The 19,723-nt window shown below is 39.8% G+C and overlaps 1 protein-coding gene across 1 annotated transcript; it reads left to right on the forward strand.

Annotated features, from left to right (window-relative positions):
- Positions 1-8,544: 8,544 nt before the first annotated feature.
- Positions 8,545-19,269, forward strand: LOC144713065 (Pseudouridine synthase family protein). The gene is made up of 9 exons (XM_078587547.1): positions 8,545-9,126; positions 10,010-10,084; positions 16,480-16,617; positions 16,699-16,827; positions 17,227-17,337; positions 17,422-17,523; positions 18,008-18,104; positions 18,303-18,349; positions 18,766-19,269. The coding sequence occupies exons 1-9, from the start codon at positions 8,776-8,778 to the stop codon at positions 19,117-19,119; spliced, it is 1,404 nt and encodes a 467-aa protein (XP_078443673.1). The 5' UTR covers positions 8,545-8,775; the 3' UTR covers positions 19,120-19,269.
- Positions 19,270-19,723: the final 454 nt, after the last annotated feature.

Raw genomic sequence — 19,723 nt, forward strand, 5'->3', positions numbered from 1 at the left:
TAACAGAGAGAGAGAAGTGTAGCCAACTAGAGAGAGAGAGAGAGAGGTCACATTAAGGGGAAAAAGGGTATATCAGAATGGAAGAGAGACACCAAAAGAGGGTAATGTAGAGAGGGGTGTAGCCAACAAGAAATAGAAAGAGAGAGAGAGAGAGAGAGAGAGAGAGAGAGAGAGAGAGAGAGAGAGAGAGAGAGAGAAAGGGTATATCCGAATGGAAGAGACACCAAAAGAGGGTAATATAGAGAGGGGTGTAGCCAACAAGAAATAGAAAGAGAGAGGGAGGGAGAGAGAGAGGGAGAGAGAGAGAGTGAGGGAGAAACAGAGAAAGAGAAAGAGAAATAGAGAGATTGGCTTAAGGGTGAGAAAAAATATATCAGAATAGGAGAGAGTCGGCAAGGGAGAGAAAGAGAGGTTGTGCAAGAGAGAGAATGCCCGAACGTCTATCTTTTTAATGAGGAGGCAGATGAAAGAAGAAGCTTGTGCATATATACGAAGCAGGAAGAAGAGGTCTCCTGACGACCGAGTTCACCAGACCGCGTCGCCTGGTTCCACGCTCACATTCAACAACCGGCACGGAAAACCTAGCCCATGAATATTATCCAACCACGGCGTGCCACGTGTCTAATTTCTTCCTCCTCAGCACGTTTTCTTTGACGGCACCGTCAAGTCCCGGCCGGCGTACGCGTCCCGCCGCCAAGGAGAGAGAAACAACGACAATGTGTTGACTCGCTCTCCGAAACGATTTCCGTTGTAAGGGAGCTATCTTCCACTATTCGTCTTCAATAGTCCATGATGATGACTGCTAATGTATCGTCTATCGAGAAGCGTTCACTTTCAGTTTTTCGTCTTGCATTCAAACGGAAGTGAGAATGGAGAGATAGATAGAAATACATACATGCATATGCAAATGGCATATTCATTAACGCGTTCATATAAACATCCACCCATGCCTACTTGCGTACACAACATGCACATCTATCTTTTTTTTTCTTTTTTCACAACCGTAACAATATATTATCTTGAAATAATAGTTGTAATATTAAGAGAGTATTTGTGTAAAGAAAAGAATTTAAAACTAAACTAATGTATGAAATTAACGTTAGTGATACTTTTAGATATTATATGATCGTGAAAATTGAATCTCATTAGGACTTTATAATGTTAAAGAGTACAAATAGATGTTGAAAATGATGAAACTATACTATTTAAATTATAATTAAAATGTCTTATATTTTGTACAGTAAACTGTGTATTGGAAATTTGATGTAATGAAAAAATGTATAATCTGTTGCATATGAGTCAAATGAATTCAGGGAAAAGAAATTCTGGTTACTCTATGAACAATAAAATTAAGTATGCTAATAATTTTATTCAAAATAGACATTACTATGTAAAAACTGATATAAATATGTACCTTACTATTTGAAGATACTATCTAGAAATTTTTTGTTAACTGTCAACAGGTTGTTTATTTGATATTAATTTATTAAAGATACACAAAAACCACATGCACTAATTAGGTTGTCCAATAAAAGTTACTGAGACATTACAATTATTAACTAGAGGAATCAATGGTCTAGAGGGTCACACAATATTTTTGGACGTTGGGGGATACACTCTTAAGTTTTGGAACTTTTAAGAAAATTTTCAAGGAGACACTTTTATGAAAACTCTTCAGAAATCTTTACTATTATTATAAATGGAGGGACATCCTATTTTGATAACCTTGTGAATCATTCATGAGTTCCCTTTGATGGATATGTCATGGCCATAAAGCCAATCACAAATTCTGGCAAGGGTAATAGAGATATTGGAGTAGTTCTCTAATTATCTATGTTACGCATAAGCATGCATTGGAATGATGGATTGGAGTTTGATAGTTGACCATATCCTAAGTCATTTGGCAGTCTTTGACCAATAACTGATTACATGCATAAGATAAATGACGAAGGAAAATGTTACATGAGAGAGTTGAATCACTATGTACATTTTAGGCCACAAGGTGCATCTTGGTACCCTACATGGTTACAAAATCAATCTATCAATTGGGTTTAATCAATATTTAATTAATTAATGTATATGTCGATATAATAAATTTGGCCAATAAATATTATTAAGCCACATAAGTTATTAACTAGAATAATACATGGGCCTAGAGGGTCTGACCCATAAGATTTATAGATGTTGGTGAATATACTTAAGTTCTAAGGCCTTTTGTGAAAATTTCATATTAGTTTAAGCAGCCAATGAATAACCTAAGAAGAGAGGTGAATTAAGTTCTATAGCTATATCATTTTTATTTTTTTTAATTAGCCTAGGATTTTTATATGTATGAAATGAGGTAGAGGAAATGGGAGACACAATTATTTCTTTTAAGCATCTTAGGCTAATCCTTAATGTTGTTCGGGGGTATCCGCCCCAAGGTGATGATGCGCCCTAACTGTGTTTGTGTGAATGCTCCCCAAGAAAATCACTTGGGAAAAGGGTTGAAAAAGTATACCAAAACTGGAAAAAGTCAATGAAGCTTTATCATCCTCAACCCCCAAAGTCTTCCACAAAACGACGTCGCTTGACCTACTTCAACTTGGACCCAAAATCTTCTTCTTATGGTCCCCAAGGCCTTAACCTGAGTGACCACAAAGATCTAGTAAGAACAATATATTTCTGAATAATATCTTCTCCATAATAACACTTAGTGTGATAACTCCTTAAGTAGTATTCAAGACAAGGCCTAATTACATATAATTCAATAGGAAGAATTTAGATCAGAATTTATTTAATGCAGAGATAAAAATTCATAAATACAATCCTGAGTTGACTGGAGTAACACCTCCTGTTTGTGGTCGTTCTTTCCTCAAGTCCTCTTCTCCTCCACACTTCTCTTTGGATGAAATTGCTTTGTTCATGTTTGACCTTCGGTGCTTAAAAATCAAATATCTTTTTCATTCTTGCACCAAATGAGACAATTTTACTGGGAATGGTTTTGTAACACAATTTCCCACAATTTTTTATCTCCCACAAAATGTTTAAAATAGAATCATATAAATCTCTAGAGATCAATCATTCCACGTTCTTAGTTGATTGCCTGATTCCTCTACATCCAAGTTCAAACCCCAGTAACTCTTTTAAAAATCAACCAAAAAATGTGATTCCATGTTCTTTGGATTGTGCTGATGTTAGAAACTATTCATATTTGATTAAAATCTTAAAGTCAAGATAAAAATTATGTTAAAGATGTCAAACTATCACAAGGACAAGGATGTGCAAATTTTGGAGGCCAGCTTTCCCTCCTTTGAATCTTGAGTCACCCTGCACCAAAAACCATAATTCAAGTCCTATGGACTTCGAATGATGTTAGCAACAAATGTTATCTTGAAAGAATACTCAAAAACTTCTTGAAAAGTGCTCTGGTGATTGAAAGATCTCTTCAGCCTTTGGACTGCAATTTTCAAAGGGCAAGGAGAAGGGGGTTTGAAAGTAGAGCTTAAAACTGTATAAATGGACTTAGACATATGAAAGCGCATAATGGTAATTTTATAACACTCCAACAGTCATATTTTTTTATTATGATTAGACAATATAAAAAAATAATCATTGTACTTTTGATTTACATATTTACTATTTTACCGTAAGTTCAAAATACCTCTGAAGAGTTAAGAGCAAAAACTAGCCGTTATGCCAAGGATTTAAGGTTTAGAATAATCCCAAACTTTCAGGTGTGTTTCCTACATCATTTAAATCAATATATCAACAATTGATAGTAATATCTTCACGTAATTAATTTTCACTAAATCATTAATACATTCAGCCTTAAAAAAAGTGACTTGAAAAAAGTGAGATAGAAACCAAGCAATAGAGATAGAGACTTAAAAAAAGTGAGTGAGAGAGAGAATGAGAACATGAGAGAGATATAAATAGAGATATGGGAAAGAGTGAGAGCGAGAGGGAGAGAATGAAAACATGAGAGACATAAACATAGAGATATGGCAGAGAGTGAGAGTGAGGGGGAGAGAGAGACATAGATATGTAGAAAGAGAGAAAGGGAGTGGTACAGAGAGAGAGCAAGATTGTAGAGACTTGGATTAAATCTAAGAGAGACAGATAGGAAAGGAGAGAGAGATAGAGTGAGAACAAGAGAGATAGTGACTTCAACATACATAATGAGAGAGCGATAGCAAGAGATACAGAGACATAGCAATATTTGAGAGAAAGAGGGAGAGAAAGAGAGAGATAGATACATAGAAAGAGAGTACGAGTAGGAGAGACAGAAATAGGAATAGAGACCTAAAGAGAGACTTTGAGAGAGAGAGAAGAATAGAGCGAGCGAGAGAGATAACTTAGAGAGAGACAAACAGAGAAAGAGAAAGAGCGAGAGAGTGAGAAAGAGATGTAGACTTCGAGAGGGAGAGAAATAGGGAGGATGCGAGAGCAAGAGAGAGATACTTAGAGACAGATGGGAGATAGTGAGATAAAGATGGTAAAGAGTGTCAGAGAGGCTTAGAGTTAGCAAGGGAGATAGCGAGAGATATTGCGAGTTAGGGAGATCAAGAGAAAGAGATAGAGGCGTAGAGAGAGATAAAGATAGATAAATAACAATAAAGAGAGTGAGAGAATGAGAGAAAGCAAGATATAAACTTAGAGAGAGAGAGACAAGAGATTATAAATAAGAGAGCTAAGAGATTTAAAGAGAGACTTTGAGAGATAGAAAGAGAGGGCGACAGTAGAAAATCTTAAGTATCTCTAGTATCTTTTAATAGCACGAATACATAATTTCACAGAACAAGACATATAAATGAAGTTAAGATAACATACCTGGCTCCATTGAAGTCTTGATCTTGAGTCCATTTTGAGGAAAGTAATCACCTTTTTATGAAGTCATAATTAGGATATTTAATTATCATTGTTATTTGAATTAATCAGTAATTTTTAATAAACCCTGACTTATCAAAGAATTTAACCAGTTAGTGTATAAATTAGGGTCACCATCACAAGGAACACAACTTAAGGTTTACACACCCGTTTTATGTAGTGATTCTGAGATGAGTGGGGATATGTATAAATTAAGAGCATGATGAGGTGAGGAGGATAAGTAAAGATAGTTATATCAATAGAACAAGTGTTTGTGTTGAATGACGATGACGCGCAAAAATATCTAAATGTGATGGATGAGATGGATACCGATGGATGGGGATGGAATGATGTGGATGGATGAACGTAAATGGAGAAAGAGATAGAGATGAGGAGGAGAGAAAGATGGAGATTTAGGGACTGAGAGGGAGAAAGAGAGAGAAAGAGGGAGAGAGAAGGGGGGAAGAGAGGGAGAGAGAAAGATGGAGACTCAAGGAGGGAGATGGAGACTTAAGGAGGGAGATGGAGACTTAAGGAGGGAGATGGAGACTCAAGGAGGGAGATGGAGACTCAAGGAGGGAGCTGGAGACTCAAGGAGGGAGCTGGAGACTAAAGGAGGGAGATGGAGACTCAAGGAGGGAGATGGAGACTCAAGGAGGGAGCTGGAGACTCAAGGAGGGAGATGGAGACTCAAGGAGGGAGATGGAGACTCAAGGAGGGAGATGGAGACTCAAGGAGGGAGATGGAGACTCAAGGAGGGAGATGGAGACTCAAGGAGGGAGATGGTAAGGAGGGAGATGGAGACTCAAGGAGAGAGATGGAGACTTAAGGAGTAAGAGGGATAGAAAGAGAATCTTAGATACTTAGACAGAAAGAGAGAGATATAGAGACTTGGGGAGGAGGGGAAGAGGGAGAGAGACAAAGAAAAGAGTCTTAGATAGAGAGGTAGATACATATAGAGATATAGGGACTTAGAGAGGGAGAGAGAGATAGAGAGAAACTTTAGAGAGAGAGGGACTTTGAAAATTATACGGAGAGTGAGATAGAGACTGACTTAGTGAGAGATAGAGACTTGGAAAGGGACAGGAAGAGGGAGAGACGCAAAGATAAGAGACTTAGATAGAAAGGTAGATAGATATAGAGATATAGTGAGTTAGAGAGGGACAGAGAGATAGAGAGAAACTCTAGAGAGAGAGGGACATAGAATATTATAGGGAGAGTGAGATATAGACTGACTTAGTGAGAGATAGAGACTTGGGAAGGGAGAGGAAGAGGGAGAGACACAAAGATAAGAGACTTAGATAGAGAGGTAGATAGATATAGAGATATAGTGAGTTAGAGAGGGACAGAGAGATAGAGAGAAACTTTAGAGAAAGAGGGATTTAGAAAATTATAGGGAGAGTGAGATAGAGATTGACTTAGTGAGAGATAGAGACTTGGGAAGGGAGAGGAAGAGGGAGAGACACAAAGATAAGAGACTTAGATAGAGAGGTAGATAGATATAGAGATATAGTGAGTTAGAGAGGGACAGAGAGATAGAGAGAAACTTTAGAGAAAGAGGGATTTAGAAAATTATAGGGAGAGTGAGATAGAGACTGACTTAGTGAGAGATAGAGACTTGGGAAGGGAGAGGAAGAGGGAGAGACACAAAGATAAGAGACTTAGATAGAGAGGTAGATAGATATAGAGATATAGTGAGTTAGAGAGGGAGGGAGAGAGAGAGAGAGAAACTTTAGAGAGAGAGGGACTTTGAAAATTATACGGAGAGTGAGATAGAGACTGACTTAGTGAGAGATAGAGACTTGGGAAGGGAGAAGAAGAGGGAGAGACACAAAGATAAGAGACTTAGATAGAGCGGTAGATAGGTATTGAGATATAGGGACTTAGAGAGGGAGAGAGAGATAGATAGAAACTTCAGAGAGAGAAGGTCTTAGAAAATTATAGGGAGAGTGAGATAGAGACTGACTTAGTGAGAGATAGAGACTTGGGAAGGGAGAGGAAGAGGGAGAGACACAAAGATAAGAGACTTAGATAGAGAGGTAGATAGATATAGAGATGTAGTGAGTTAGAGAGGGAGAGAGAGATAGAGAGAAACTTTAGAGAGAGAGGGACTTTGAAAATTATACGGAGAGTGAGATAGAGACTGACTTAGTGAGAGATAGAGACTTGGAAAGGGACAGGAAGAGGGAGAGACGCAAAGATAAGAGACTTAGATAGAGAGGTAGATGGATATAGAGATGTAGTGAGTTAGAGAGGGAGAGAGAGATAGAGAGAAACTTTAGAGAGAGAGGGACTTTGAAAATTATACGGAGAGTGAGATAGAGACTGACTTAGTGAGAGATAGAGACTTGGAAAGGGACAGGAAGAGGGAGAGACGCAAAGATAAGAGACTTAGATAGAAAGGTAGATAGATATAGAGATATAGTGAGTTAGAGAGGGACAGAGAGATAGAGAGAAACTCTAGAGAGAGAGGGACTTTGAAAATTATACGGAGAGTGAGATAGAGACTGACTTAGTGAGAGATAGAGACTTGGAAAGGGACAGGAAGAGGGAGAGACGCAAAGATAAGAGACTTAGATAGAGAGGTAGATGGATATAGAGATGTAGTGAGTTAGAGAGGGAGAGAGAGATAGAGAGAAACTTTAGAGAGAGAGGGACTTTGAAAATTATACGGAGAGTGAGATAGAGACTGACTTAGTGAGAGATAGAGACTTGGAAAGGGACAGGAAGAGGGAGAGACGCAAAGATAAGAGACTTAGATAGAAAGGTAGATAGATATAGAGATATAGTGAGTTAGAGAGGGACAGAGAGATAGAGAGAAACTCTAGAGAGAGAGGGACATAGAATATTATAGGGAGAGTGAGATATAGACTGACTTAGTGAGAGATAGAGACTTGGGAAGGGAGAGGAAGAGGGAGAGACACAAAGATAAGAGACTTAGATAGAGAGGTAGATAGATATAGAGATATAGTGAGTTAGAGAGGGACAGAGAGATAGAGAGAAACTTTAGAGAAAGAGGGATTTAGAAAATTATAGGGAGAGTGAGATAGAGATTGACTTAGTGAGAGATAGAGACTTGGGAAGGGAGAGGAAGAGGGAGAGACACAAAGATAAGAGACTTAGATAGAGAGGTAGATAGATATAGAGATATAGTGAGTTAGAGAGGGAGAGAGAGAGAGAGAGAGAAACTTTAGAGAGAGAGGGACTTTGAAAATTATACGGAGAGTGAGATAGAGACTGACTTAGTGAGAGATAGAGACTTGGGAAGGGAGAAGAAGAGGGAGAGACACAAAGATAAGAGACTTAGATAGAGCGGTAGATAGGTATTGAGATATAGGGACTTAGAGAGGGAGAGAGAGATAGATAGAAACTTCAGAGAGAGAAGGTCTTAGAAAATAATAGGGAGAGTGAAATAGAGACTGACTTAGTGAGAGATAGAGACTTGGGAAGGGAGAGGAAGAGAGAGAGACACAAAGATAAGAGACTTAGATAGAGAGGTAGATAGATGTAGAGATATAGTGAGTTAGAGAGGGAGAGAGAGATAGAGAGAAACTTTAGAGAGAGAGGGACTTAGAAAATAATAGGGAGAGTGAGATAGAGACTTGTAGAGGAAGAGGAAGAGGGAGAGACACAAAGATAAGAGACTTAGTGAGGTAGATGCATATTTAGATATAGTGAGTTAGGGAGGGATTTAGAGATAGGTAGAAACTTTAGAGAGAGAGGTACTTAGAAAATAAGAGGGAAAGTGAGATAGAGACTGAGTTAGTGAGAGATTTGAAGTTCTGTTTTATTTTTTTTCCAAAACGATCATAGTCGATCGACTCGATGAAAAGCTCGATCGATCGCCGAACCCCCCCGATGGCTCTCCAAAACCCTTCTCATTCTCCAGCACAGTCTTGATTCAAATCCGACGCACTATTTCGTGACATGGGTCGGTCCCTCCAACACCTTCTTCGTCAACATCGCCTCACTCCTCTTCATCTCTCTTCTTCCCAACTTCGCCAAAACTGCGTCGCCAACTCGTCCAGAATTCCCCAATTTCGCTACTTCCTTCGTTTCCCGCATACCCATTTTGCAGCTCGACGTTTTGCCACGTTTCCAGCGATTTCCGGAGTTGAAGACGGTGCAGAACAGAGAGGAAGATGGCTTACTCTGCCCCCTTATTCCCCTCCAGTGGACGTCGCATCGGCCTCCCCCATCACGGCTCTGAAATGGGTCCGAAGATGCTGTCCGCATCTCCCTGTCAATCTCGTGCATAAGCTTTTCCGTTTGAGGCAGGTTAGATCGTCAGGATTGATTGAAGCTTTGAACACTTTCTTCGTTTTTGTGAGTTTTTAGATTTATTTTCATTATATGTTGTTAGGAATACCTGTGACTGAATAAAAACTAGTGCTAGAGATTTTACGTTTGAGGTAGTTTGTGCTGAGGTGATTGATTGAAGATCTTTCAACTTTTAAAGTTTAATTTGATTGCATATGTTTGTTTGTCAATTATAAACATAGTTATCTTTTTACGTTTCTAAAATCTATCCCGAGATCAGATAGATTTTACCTTAGGCAATTGCGTTTGAGGCTTTGTCATTGAAGAAGCTTTTCCGTTTGATGGAGGTTGGGTTCAAGAGACTGAAACTCTTTTCTCGCTTTCATTTGTTTCCCAATTTTCACGCTTATTATTAATACCAACTGTTCTTCCGAGGTAAGATCAGTTTTTTCTTTGGCATTTGACATTGTGATATGATCCCCATTCTATCTAGGATATGTTCTGTCCTGTTAGCCCACTGGTGGGATTTTGACCATTTGACCTTTATGTATTTCCTTTTAAATACGGTATGCCCTCATTCTAAGTGGACAGCCAAGAAGAGTAAAGTTGAAGTCCCTTATCTCTCTTCCTCTGTATGTCTAGTCCCTGTCCATCCTGATCATCTCTTCTTCACCATCCGGCGACTCGTCCCTGGTCAATCCATGTCCCCTCCACTCTACTTCTCCTCCAATTATTCCTGTTTTACTCTCCAACCCTGGGAACATCTACCCTTCTTGTCAAAATTCCCTCTTCTTCTCAAGGCAGTCATGTTTCAGAAGACCTTTGGTGTAAAACCTTCACTAACATTTTTTTTTTGAAAATTTAAACCTTCTCTAACTTATGGAGCGGCCTCTATTTTTAGGTACGAAGAGAAGCGGGGAACGCCAATTCTCTTGCCTGTACAGGACAAGAAGCTTCCCATCTTTCATTGAAAAGGGTAACAGTTCGAATTTTGTTTGATTTTTGGAATTACGTTTCACGTAATTCCAAAAATCAAAAACTCTTGGTTTTGTATTTCCAAGTTTTCTTCTGGATTTCTGCAAGGTCTCAGAGAAGAAAACTTGAATTTTCTTTAGTTTTTTAGAATTATGTTCACCTGGCTTTCAATTTGTGTTTTATTCGAACGGATTTCTGCAACGTTTCATGAGAGGAAAATTTGGATTTTGTCCATGATATAAGAATTATGTTCTCCTGATTTTTTATTTGTGATTTCTTCACCTGGATTTCTGGAAGGTCTCGGGGAAGGAACCTTCGATTTCGTTTACCTTTCTTGAAATGTGTTCGACTGATTTTGAATTCCGTTTTCTCTTTATTACTTGTTTTAGAAATATCTAATACAGTACGCTTCCTTGTATCAAAAGTAGAACCGGCGTGGTGAGAAAACAAGGATAATACCCACAAGGAAATAGACAACTGCTTCTTCTCAAATAAAAGATCAGTTCGTTAACCCAGAAGGGAGAATGTTGGGAACAGAACAGAGAGGACAGATAACAGAGAAAAACAATTAAAAAAAGACCCTGGACGTGGCTGGATCAGCTGGCCGCCCTCGTGGAGATCAACCGGATCAGTCTCTCCTCAGTCTTAGAGAATCCCCTCGACTGTCAACAGAACTCCAACTTCTCCACTCCCCCCCTCTGTTCTTGAGGGTGCTCCCCCTTATTTAATTCCATCGACCACATCTAAATTTAGTAGTATTGCTAAACGAGCGTTCCCCTCTGCTGTTTCTGTGTATATTTCCTTATGTAGCTTGTTTCAATATTGTCAACAAGAGAGCCTCGTCACGAGCTTTGTTTCTTTTTATGTTCTTTTTTATCTATTGTATTTCTCTTAAGTACATTCTACTTATAAGTGTACACGGCCCATTTGTTCTGGGCCCACTATGTAACCCCATAAGACAATGGGGGCCCAATGGAAAAAAATGTTTTTCCGCTTTTCCAAAACCCTAGCTGATGGAGATCAACGGTGAGAAAGAGAGAGTCCTCATCGTGACATGGTATGAGAGCTTGGAAGATAGGACGCCTAGTGTCCTCCATCCTGGTTCTCTCATCGGTGCAAGAGCTCTACTTTCGGCGGTGGCTTCATCTTCGGTTGACACACCACAGCAAGGGAAGAATCCAGGCTGGGGCTAAGGCTAACAGAAGCCTCATCGAGAACCCGCATTGGGTATCTCTGGACGACTGAATGGTGCCAAGTCGTTCAACGCTTCACAGGTAGACGAACAAGCATCTGACTTGATTCATTACAAGACATTCTCAACACAAGGGACTGTCTCTTCAATATGGCCGCAGAAGCAAACCAGGACTTCATCATTCAGGCTACTGAAGCTGGAAGAGAGACTTTTGAACCAGGTAATCTTTCCTATCATGCCTGAGACAGTCAAGTTTAATGGCTTTAATCTTCTTGATTTGTGCGAGTATGTTAGGATGGTTCTCGAGAGCAGAGAACTCGATGATCACCTTACACATGAGGTTGACCTGTGTAACTCTAGATACAAAGCTTGGAAGCGTGAAGATGCAAATGTCTGTCAGTGGTTGCTGAGCAGTATGGCTGGAGATCGGTTCTGAAAATATCTCTGTCTGACGACGACGAAGACAATTTGGGATCATCTTCAGAAGAGTAATGTGAAGAAGAGTCACACCTAGAGAATATTTGAGCTTGTTAATAAGGCAACCATGCTGGTGCAGGGTGAGATGTTGATACCATCAGGTATATTGGATAGAATATCTCAAGAATTTGCCTTGAATAGTAATTCACTAACATGATGTGTAATTCCAAATGTTGCAAAAGTTGAGATATGTACTGAGTCCAGAATTCAGAAGAAAATGGAGAAGACAGAATGGTGGAAGGAATAATGAAGATCGGGATCAGATCCCTCTCTCCCCCTTTGGTCGCGAAGTGCCACCCGCTCCGGCCTCAGCTCGCGCTGCCAAACAACTGAATCATAATCCTCTCTTGATCCGTGCCTTGCCTTATTTATAGTAGTGTCACACGTGTGACCTTTCTTAATGTTGTCTTGCGCGTCTGGTATGTTCTTGAAAAGAACATATCAGATGTCAGTGGCAGAATATGTAGAAGAGCTTCAAACTCTGAGGCTGGCGATTGATCATTTCAGACCAATAAAAAATCCTGAGGAGTGGCAGTCAACTTTACAAGATCGGATCTTCAGATTCCTAATGGGACTGAACAAGGAATATGAAAATTTACAGAGTCGAATTCTCAACCGTGAACGTGTACCCAACCTGGAAGAAACTATCCAGATTTTACGTGATGAAGAAGGTCGCATCAAGTTAATTCCTGGCAGTGATAAAGATGAAGCTGGGGCAGGGTTCTTGGAAAAAACAAAGCAACAGTAGGGAGTACCATCAGGGAATGAAGGAGCAAGCGGAAAATATGATAAAAAGCCAGGGGAAGATGCTCCAAGTCAGAACGGCCAAAGTGGTAAATATAAGTCTCACATGCAGTGCCCCTATTGAAAGAAGAGAAATCACACAAGGGAACATTGCTGGATTTTAAATCCACATATCAGACCTGTTCAAGTTCATGCTGCTGATGCTAAAGAAGCAGATTCTGGTGCTAGGAAAGGACAAGCAGACGGTGGAAGAACTATTCCTATCGTAGATTATGATAAGTTGACGGAGGAATTTGATAAGCTGAAGACTATGATAAGCTCTACATGTATGGCCCGAGCAGTTGAGACAACTTTTGATTCTTCTAATATCTCTTCCGACTGGATTATTGATACAGGTGCCGCAGATCATATGACTCCCTACTATTTGAAGTTCCATAGTTATGCTCCTTATGAAGGGAGTAGACGAGTGTTTACTGTAGGAAGAGAAATGTTGCTGGTTACTGGTATAGGCAATGTTAAAACTGCTGATCTGGGTATAATTAAACCAGTCCTACATGTTCCAGGCCTTCGGGCACAGCTCATATCACCTTAGAAACTCGTTAACGATTTACATCTCATTTTTACAATGACGTCTGATGGGTGTTTTATTTATGACAAGGCCAAGAACCTGAAGACTTCGCCTTATAAGGAGATGAATGGCCTGGTTTATGTGAGCGATCTTGTTCGGGAAGCTCACATATCCAAGTGTGCTGTTCAGGAGCAGGAGTGTACCAGACAGTTGGAGCAACTTAAGCTGATGCACTATCGTCTGGGACGCCCATCATTTGAACTTTTGAAACTCATGTTTCCTGTGTTCTTTAAGAAAGTCAATTCTTCTCATGTTTCATGTGATACTTGTCAATATGCTAAACATAAGCGTGTATCCTTTGCTGGGAGAGGAGAGCAAAGTACACGTCCTTTTTCTCTCTTTCATGGTGATGTATGGGGTCCATCCTCAACTACAACTTTGACGAGAGCAAAATGGTATCTTATACTGGTTGAAGACTGTACTAGACTAACATGGTTTTATTTATTGAAAATCCAAGTTTGATGTTGCAAATGTAATTGGCAACTTCTTCCGTATGGTGAAGAATCAGTTTGGTATCTCTATTAAACTACAGTCAAACAATGCTAAAGATTTTTTTAACAAGACTCTGTCGCCTTTATTTGCTCAGGAGGGTGTGGTCCATGAGTCATCCTGTGTGTATACCCCACAACAGAACGGGGTAGCAGAAAGGAGGATAGGTCATATAACTATGATGGCTCGATCATTACTCTTACATTATGCAGTGCCCAAGAGATTCTGGGGGGAGGCCGTCTTGACAGCGGTTCATATAATTAATAGATTACAGTCAAAAATGTTGAGCAACGAAGGCCCCGTGGATCCGATGATGAAATTTTATCCACAGGTTTGGCTGAAGACTGATCTGACTCCAATGATATTTGGCTGTACATCATTTGTGCATATCCATTACTCGAGGGATAAATTTAGTAATTGAGCTGTGAAATGTGTGTTTCTGGGTTATTTGCATACCCAAAAGGCGTATAAGTGTTATGATCCGGCTTCAAGGAGAATGCTGATATCAGCTGATGTTACATTCCATGAAAATATAAGTTTCTTTAAATCTCAGGAGAAGGTGAATGAAGATATCTCTCCGTCACCATTGTCTGGAATTCAGAATATAACCATGAATCATGGTCCTTCTATCATCCTGGACAAGGCTAAAATCATATCGGATTCTCGACATGAAAGATTCCCAAGGACTGAATATGATCAGGCTGAATCATCAAGTGAAGCTGGTGAAAATGAAAGTGGTGAAGTTGGAGAGCCGCCAGAGAAAGAAGCAAGTGACACTCCTGATCAATGAGCTGAGATGGAAGAAGATGATAGTAGGTGGCCGATTGCCCTGAGGAAAGGAGAGAGGCAGTGTACCGAGAAGGACAAGTATCCACTCCCCAATGTGGTAAGCTATCAACACTTGGGGAGTTTATACAAGTCCTTTATTACAGCCCTCAATTCTGTGCCTATCCCAAGAACGTATGAGGAAGCAGTCAAAGAGATGAACTGGAAGAAGGATATGGATATTGAGATGGAAGCAATAATAAAAAATAACTCCTGAGAGATTGTCGATGCTCCACTTGGTAAACGTCCCATGGGATGTAGATGGGTATTTACTGTGAAATATCAAGCTGATGGTACTCTAGAAAGATATAAGTCAAGACTTGTAGCCAAAGGATACACACAGGCTTATGGAATCGACTATGGAGAGACCTTTGCCCCAGTAGCTAAACTCAGTACAGTGTGTATTCTAATTGCAGGCAGCTAATTATAATTGGGCATTATTACAGTATGATGTAAAGAATACATTTTTCCATGGTGATTTGAATGAAGAGATCTATATGCAGTTACCACCTGGGTACTATCAAGCAGAGTCTGACCGTAAAGTATGCAAATTGAAGAAAGCATTATATCGACTTAAACAGTCCCCAAGAGCATGGTTTGGCAAATTCTCATGTAGTTTGAATAATATGGGGTACAAGAAGAGCAACGGTGACCACACCCTATTTGTGAAATATTCCAAGTCACAAACAATCTCAATCTTACTGGTCTTATGTGGACAACATTATCATCACAGGAGACGATGAAGTCGAGAATCGAGCCTTAAGCTCCAAATTATCAGAGCTCTTTGAAATAAAAGCACTCGGAAGACTGAGGTACTTTCTGGGAATTGAGGTGTCCTACTCTCCACATGGGATATTTATATCGCAACATAAGTATGTTCTTGATCTTTTAAAAGAGACAATAATGGGTGGTTGCAACGTCTTATGTGCCAATAGATCCCTATGTGAAATTGGGTATTTGTGAAGAAGAACCTCCTGTTGACAAAGGTCAATATCAAAGGCTGATCGGAAAACTGATCTACCTCAATCGTACTCGACGTGATATAGCATTCGCAGTCAGGCTATTGAGCAGATTCATGGACAACCCCAGGAAATCTCACATAGAAGCTGCTCACAAAGTAGTGGCTTATTTAAAGGGGCTTCGCAGCTCATGGAATACTATATCACCGTCATGATGGAGCAGACATTAAAGTATACACAGATGCTGACTGGGGAGGATCACTGATAGACAGGGGATCATCGTCAGGCTATTGCTCATTTCTGGGAGGAAAGTTAATAACCTGGAGTAAGAAGCAATCTGAAATTTCATTGTCTATGCTGAGGCAGAATACAGGGCATTCGTTAAAGGCATTAGTGAGACATTGTGGATCAGAAATATTCTAACCAAACTTGGGCTGGAACAAAAGAAGCCTACGGTCTTATATTGTGACAGTAAAGCAGCAATTGATATTCCCCACAACCTTGTCCTACATGACAGAACAAAGCACATTGAGCTAAACAAGCATTGGATCAGGAAGAAGATTGACCAGGGATGTGTTCTGATTACGCAAGTTAGGTCTGCTAGTCAAATTGCAGATGTCTTTACCAAAGGACTGACGAGGGCATTGTTTGATCGTATACTGAGCAAATTTGGGATCAGAAGCATCTGTCCACCAGCTTGAGAGGGGGTGTCAACAAGAGAGCCTCGTCAAGAGCTTTGTTTCTTTTATGTCCTTTTTTGTCTCTTGTATTTCTCTTAAGTACATTCTACTTATAAGTGTACACGGCCCATTTGTTTTGGGCCCACTATGTAACCCCGTAAGACTATGGGGGGCCAATGGAAAAAGATTTTTTTTCAGTTTTCCAAAACCCTAGCCGACAGAGCTCAACTGTGAGATACAGAGAGTCCTCATCGCAAAAAATATGTACCCGTGAATTTTGAACTGTGATTTTTATCCTATATTTCTATAAACTCGCACCAAAGGAACCTTTGAATCTTGTTTATATAACATTAAATTCACCTGATTTTCAATGCTGACTTTTTTCTTGTGGATTTCTTCAAGGTTTCAGGAAAGGAACCTTTGAATGCGGGGGATCGAATCCATTTGCCTTTCTCAGTAGAAGAGTATCCACAGCAGGAGGAAAATATCTCCTATACAGAAGACGAAATCGACTATATCCGCAGCCTTGAGCTCTACAAGGTTAATTTATTTTCTGATCCATTAAATTTATTTTTTCATTTTTTTTCTAGATTTACTTGACTCTATCACTTTGTGTAAAAGGACAAATCAATCATTGCAGTGAACAAGCCGTACGGCCTTCCAGTTCAGGGTGGAGTTGGTATAAAGTTAAGCATGGACTTACTTGCAGGAGCTTGTTTGAGATATGATTACAAAGAACCTCCTCGGCTGGTAATTCATTCGTTTTTTCCTCTCTGTGACACTTTTATTCCAAAAGTATTATGTATGTTATTACAAGACTGATTTTCTTTAAAAAAATCTTTTATTAAAATACTGATGTATTTCTGAGAATCCCATCATTATCGGGAACGGCTACTGATATAAGAAAAATACATTTGGGCTGAAATTACAGAAATACTTTTGGTTCTTCCAATTAGGACTTAAGCTGCTTTGTTCTGAGAGTAAGTCCATGATTATCCCAAATTTTGATGCTTGCTCTCTTTTATCAAATACTTCAATCATTCGGGTTCTTTTTTTTGGCATAGGCCTTTCAATCCCTTTTTTTTTCAATGACACTGTTTTCAAGTCCTGTCGTTATTCAGTCCAGTTTTTTTTACTGACTCTTTTTAGGTACACCGGTTGGATAGAGAGAGCAGCGGAGTTTTGGTGTTAGGAAGGACCCAAATGAGCACATCCCTTCTCCATACGATTTTCCGAGAGAAAACCCTTCGAGCTGCAGATGTAGGTCTCATTTGAACACCAGTCTCTTTGCCATGGAAATCCGAAATTTTGTGGTATCTTTTTTATCAAGCTCCTTTCTGTTAGGAAATGGAGTGTGATCTGAGAATCTTCAGAAAGAAGTACTGGGCCCTTGTCATTGGACGGCCGAGGCATCCAAGAGGCTTAATCAATGCACCGCTTCGAAAGGTTTGGTGATTCCTCCTGATTTCTCAATATATTAATTATTTTTTAGGGGATTGGGATACTGGATAAGTCTATCGTGAGGATGTTGATGATGATTATGATTTCTATTGGTTTATGTTCTCCTTCATCTGAATGACGATCTTCATCATCATTCTTGATGTTGCCATCTGCTTCTTTGTAATCATTATCATCACTGTCATCACAAGTAGTGGCACTGTTACCATAATCACATTCATCAACATCATTATCACCATATTCACTATCATTATTCTTGCCATCATCATCATCATCATAAACACCGTCACTATCATCCTCATCATCATTGGCGTCATCATCATCATCATAAACACCATCACTATCATCATCATCAGCCTGATCATCATCAATAGCAGCAGCAGCACTTTCACCATCATCATTGCCCAGCATCGTCATTGTAATCATCATCATCATCCTCATGCTCTGCTAATTGATAAATTTACCTTCACAGGTGACCCTGGAAAACAGAAACTACGAGCAAATCACAGTGGCGGAGCATGATGGGCAACATGCAGCGACAGAGTATGAAGTTGTTGAATCTTCCAATGGTGAGATACTTGCAGTGCCATGGATTTCATATACAAATCCTTTTTTTTGATGTGTTCCGAACAAAAGATGAAAAAAAATGTTTTCAGACAACAGCTACTTTTGTCCAGGCATCCAGATGATTTAATCTTTTTTCGTAGTTCTGTGATGAAAGACCTATAATGTTCGTAGACTTTTTCTCATCGTTGCATTCTCTTCAGAGTTCACATGGTTGGCACTCTACCCATTGACTGGCAGGAAGCATCAGGTATGTGCATCACTATCTCAGTGCATTCTCTCTTTTTCTTGCTATCCATCCATTCATTGCTATTTCCATAAAAATCTCTCTTCCTATCTTTACATATCTGTATATCTTATCTCTTTAAAGATCCCTCCATCCACTCAATTTACATGTAGCCATCCATCTATTAATCTATTAATATCTCCATCATTATCTTTCTAAATATCTGTCCGTATCTGTATCTGGACATCTACGTATCTGTGGTACATTAGGATGTCTAAAAATAACACTTTATCTACCTATATACATGTAGCATTCATCCATCCATCAATCTATAAAATCTCTATTGTCATCTCTATAAATATTTATCTGCCTGTCTATCTCTGTATTTTCATATTTACCTGTTTCTCTTTCACTTTCTCTTATGAGTGATCGCCTTTCAGCTGCGGGTGCACTGTGCCGAAACTCTGGGGACACCAATAGTTGGGGACTTGAAGTATGGTTGGTCAAGGCATAGGAAATGGCAGCCATGGATGCGGCCCTCGTCATCGGCAATGTACGGTGACGAGAAGCAGTTCACAGATATAGGTAGTATCGCACTCGCTGGGACAAATATGGTGGGAAACAGCATATTGGGGAAGAGGCCTAGCCTTCACCTTCACTGCCGGGAGATGGTCATCCCCAACATCTCTTGTGCAGTTCCTGCCAACAGTGTGGATCCCATTGATCTGGTTGCGCCTCTGCCGCCACACATGCAGAGAAGCTGGGATGCTCTCAGCTTCTCGTCTCAGCATTGATAGTTCACAGTTTGTAGGATTATTCTTATCTACAATGCTTTTTGCATGCTTCCCTTGTACATAGGAGAAAAAGGGAGAGAGGAACAGAGAGATAGAGAGATTAATTTCATTGTTATGACTCCATTTATTCATTAACATCTTTGTCAGCAATATTTTTTATTTAATTTTGTTTACCCATCACATTTAATGGGCATAGTTTACGCAGGGGCAAAATATTTGGGGTTTGCTTTCTATCTCTGAATTGATGTGATCTACAAATATCTAATGTAAATCATCATAGAATAAATTTTAATTTACATAAAAATGTTTAGCCAAAACACTTAGTAATGGAAGAAAAACTATGGCAAGAAACTTATTTTTAGCAAGCTAAATGAAACGAACCTGGCTGGTTAGTACGGGAAGAAGGCGGGTGGAGGGAGAGTGAAGTCGCCGGGGTGGACGTCGGCGTGCCGGGATGGACTACGGCAGGGCGGGGTCGGCAGAGTGGACGTCGCCGGAGAGCTCGATGGAGTGGCCGTCGTCGAGGGAGAGAGAGAGAAGAAGAGACTACCAAAGGAAATGACTCAATAATTCATGTCCTGCCCTCCAACGAGGAGGGCTACAT

Source organism: Wolffia australiana, chromosome 15 (assembly GCF_029677425.1).
Source record: "Wolffia australiana isolate 7733 chromosome 15, ASM2967742v1".
Lineage (NCBI taxonomy): Eukaryota > Viridiplantae > Streptophyta > Magnoliopsida > Alismatales > Araceae > Wolffia > Wolffia australiana.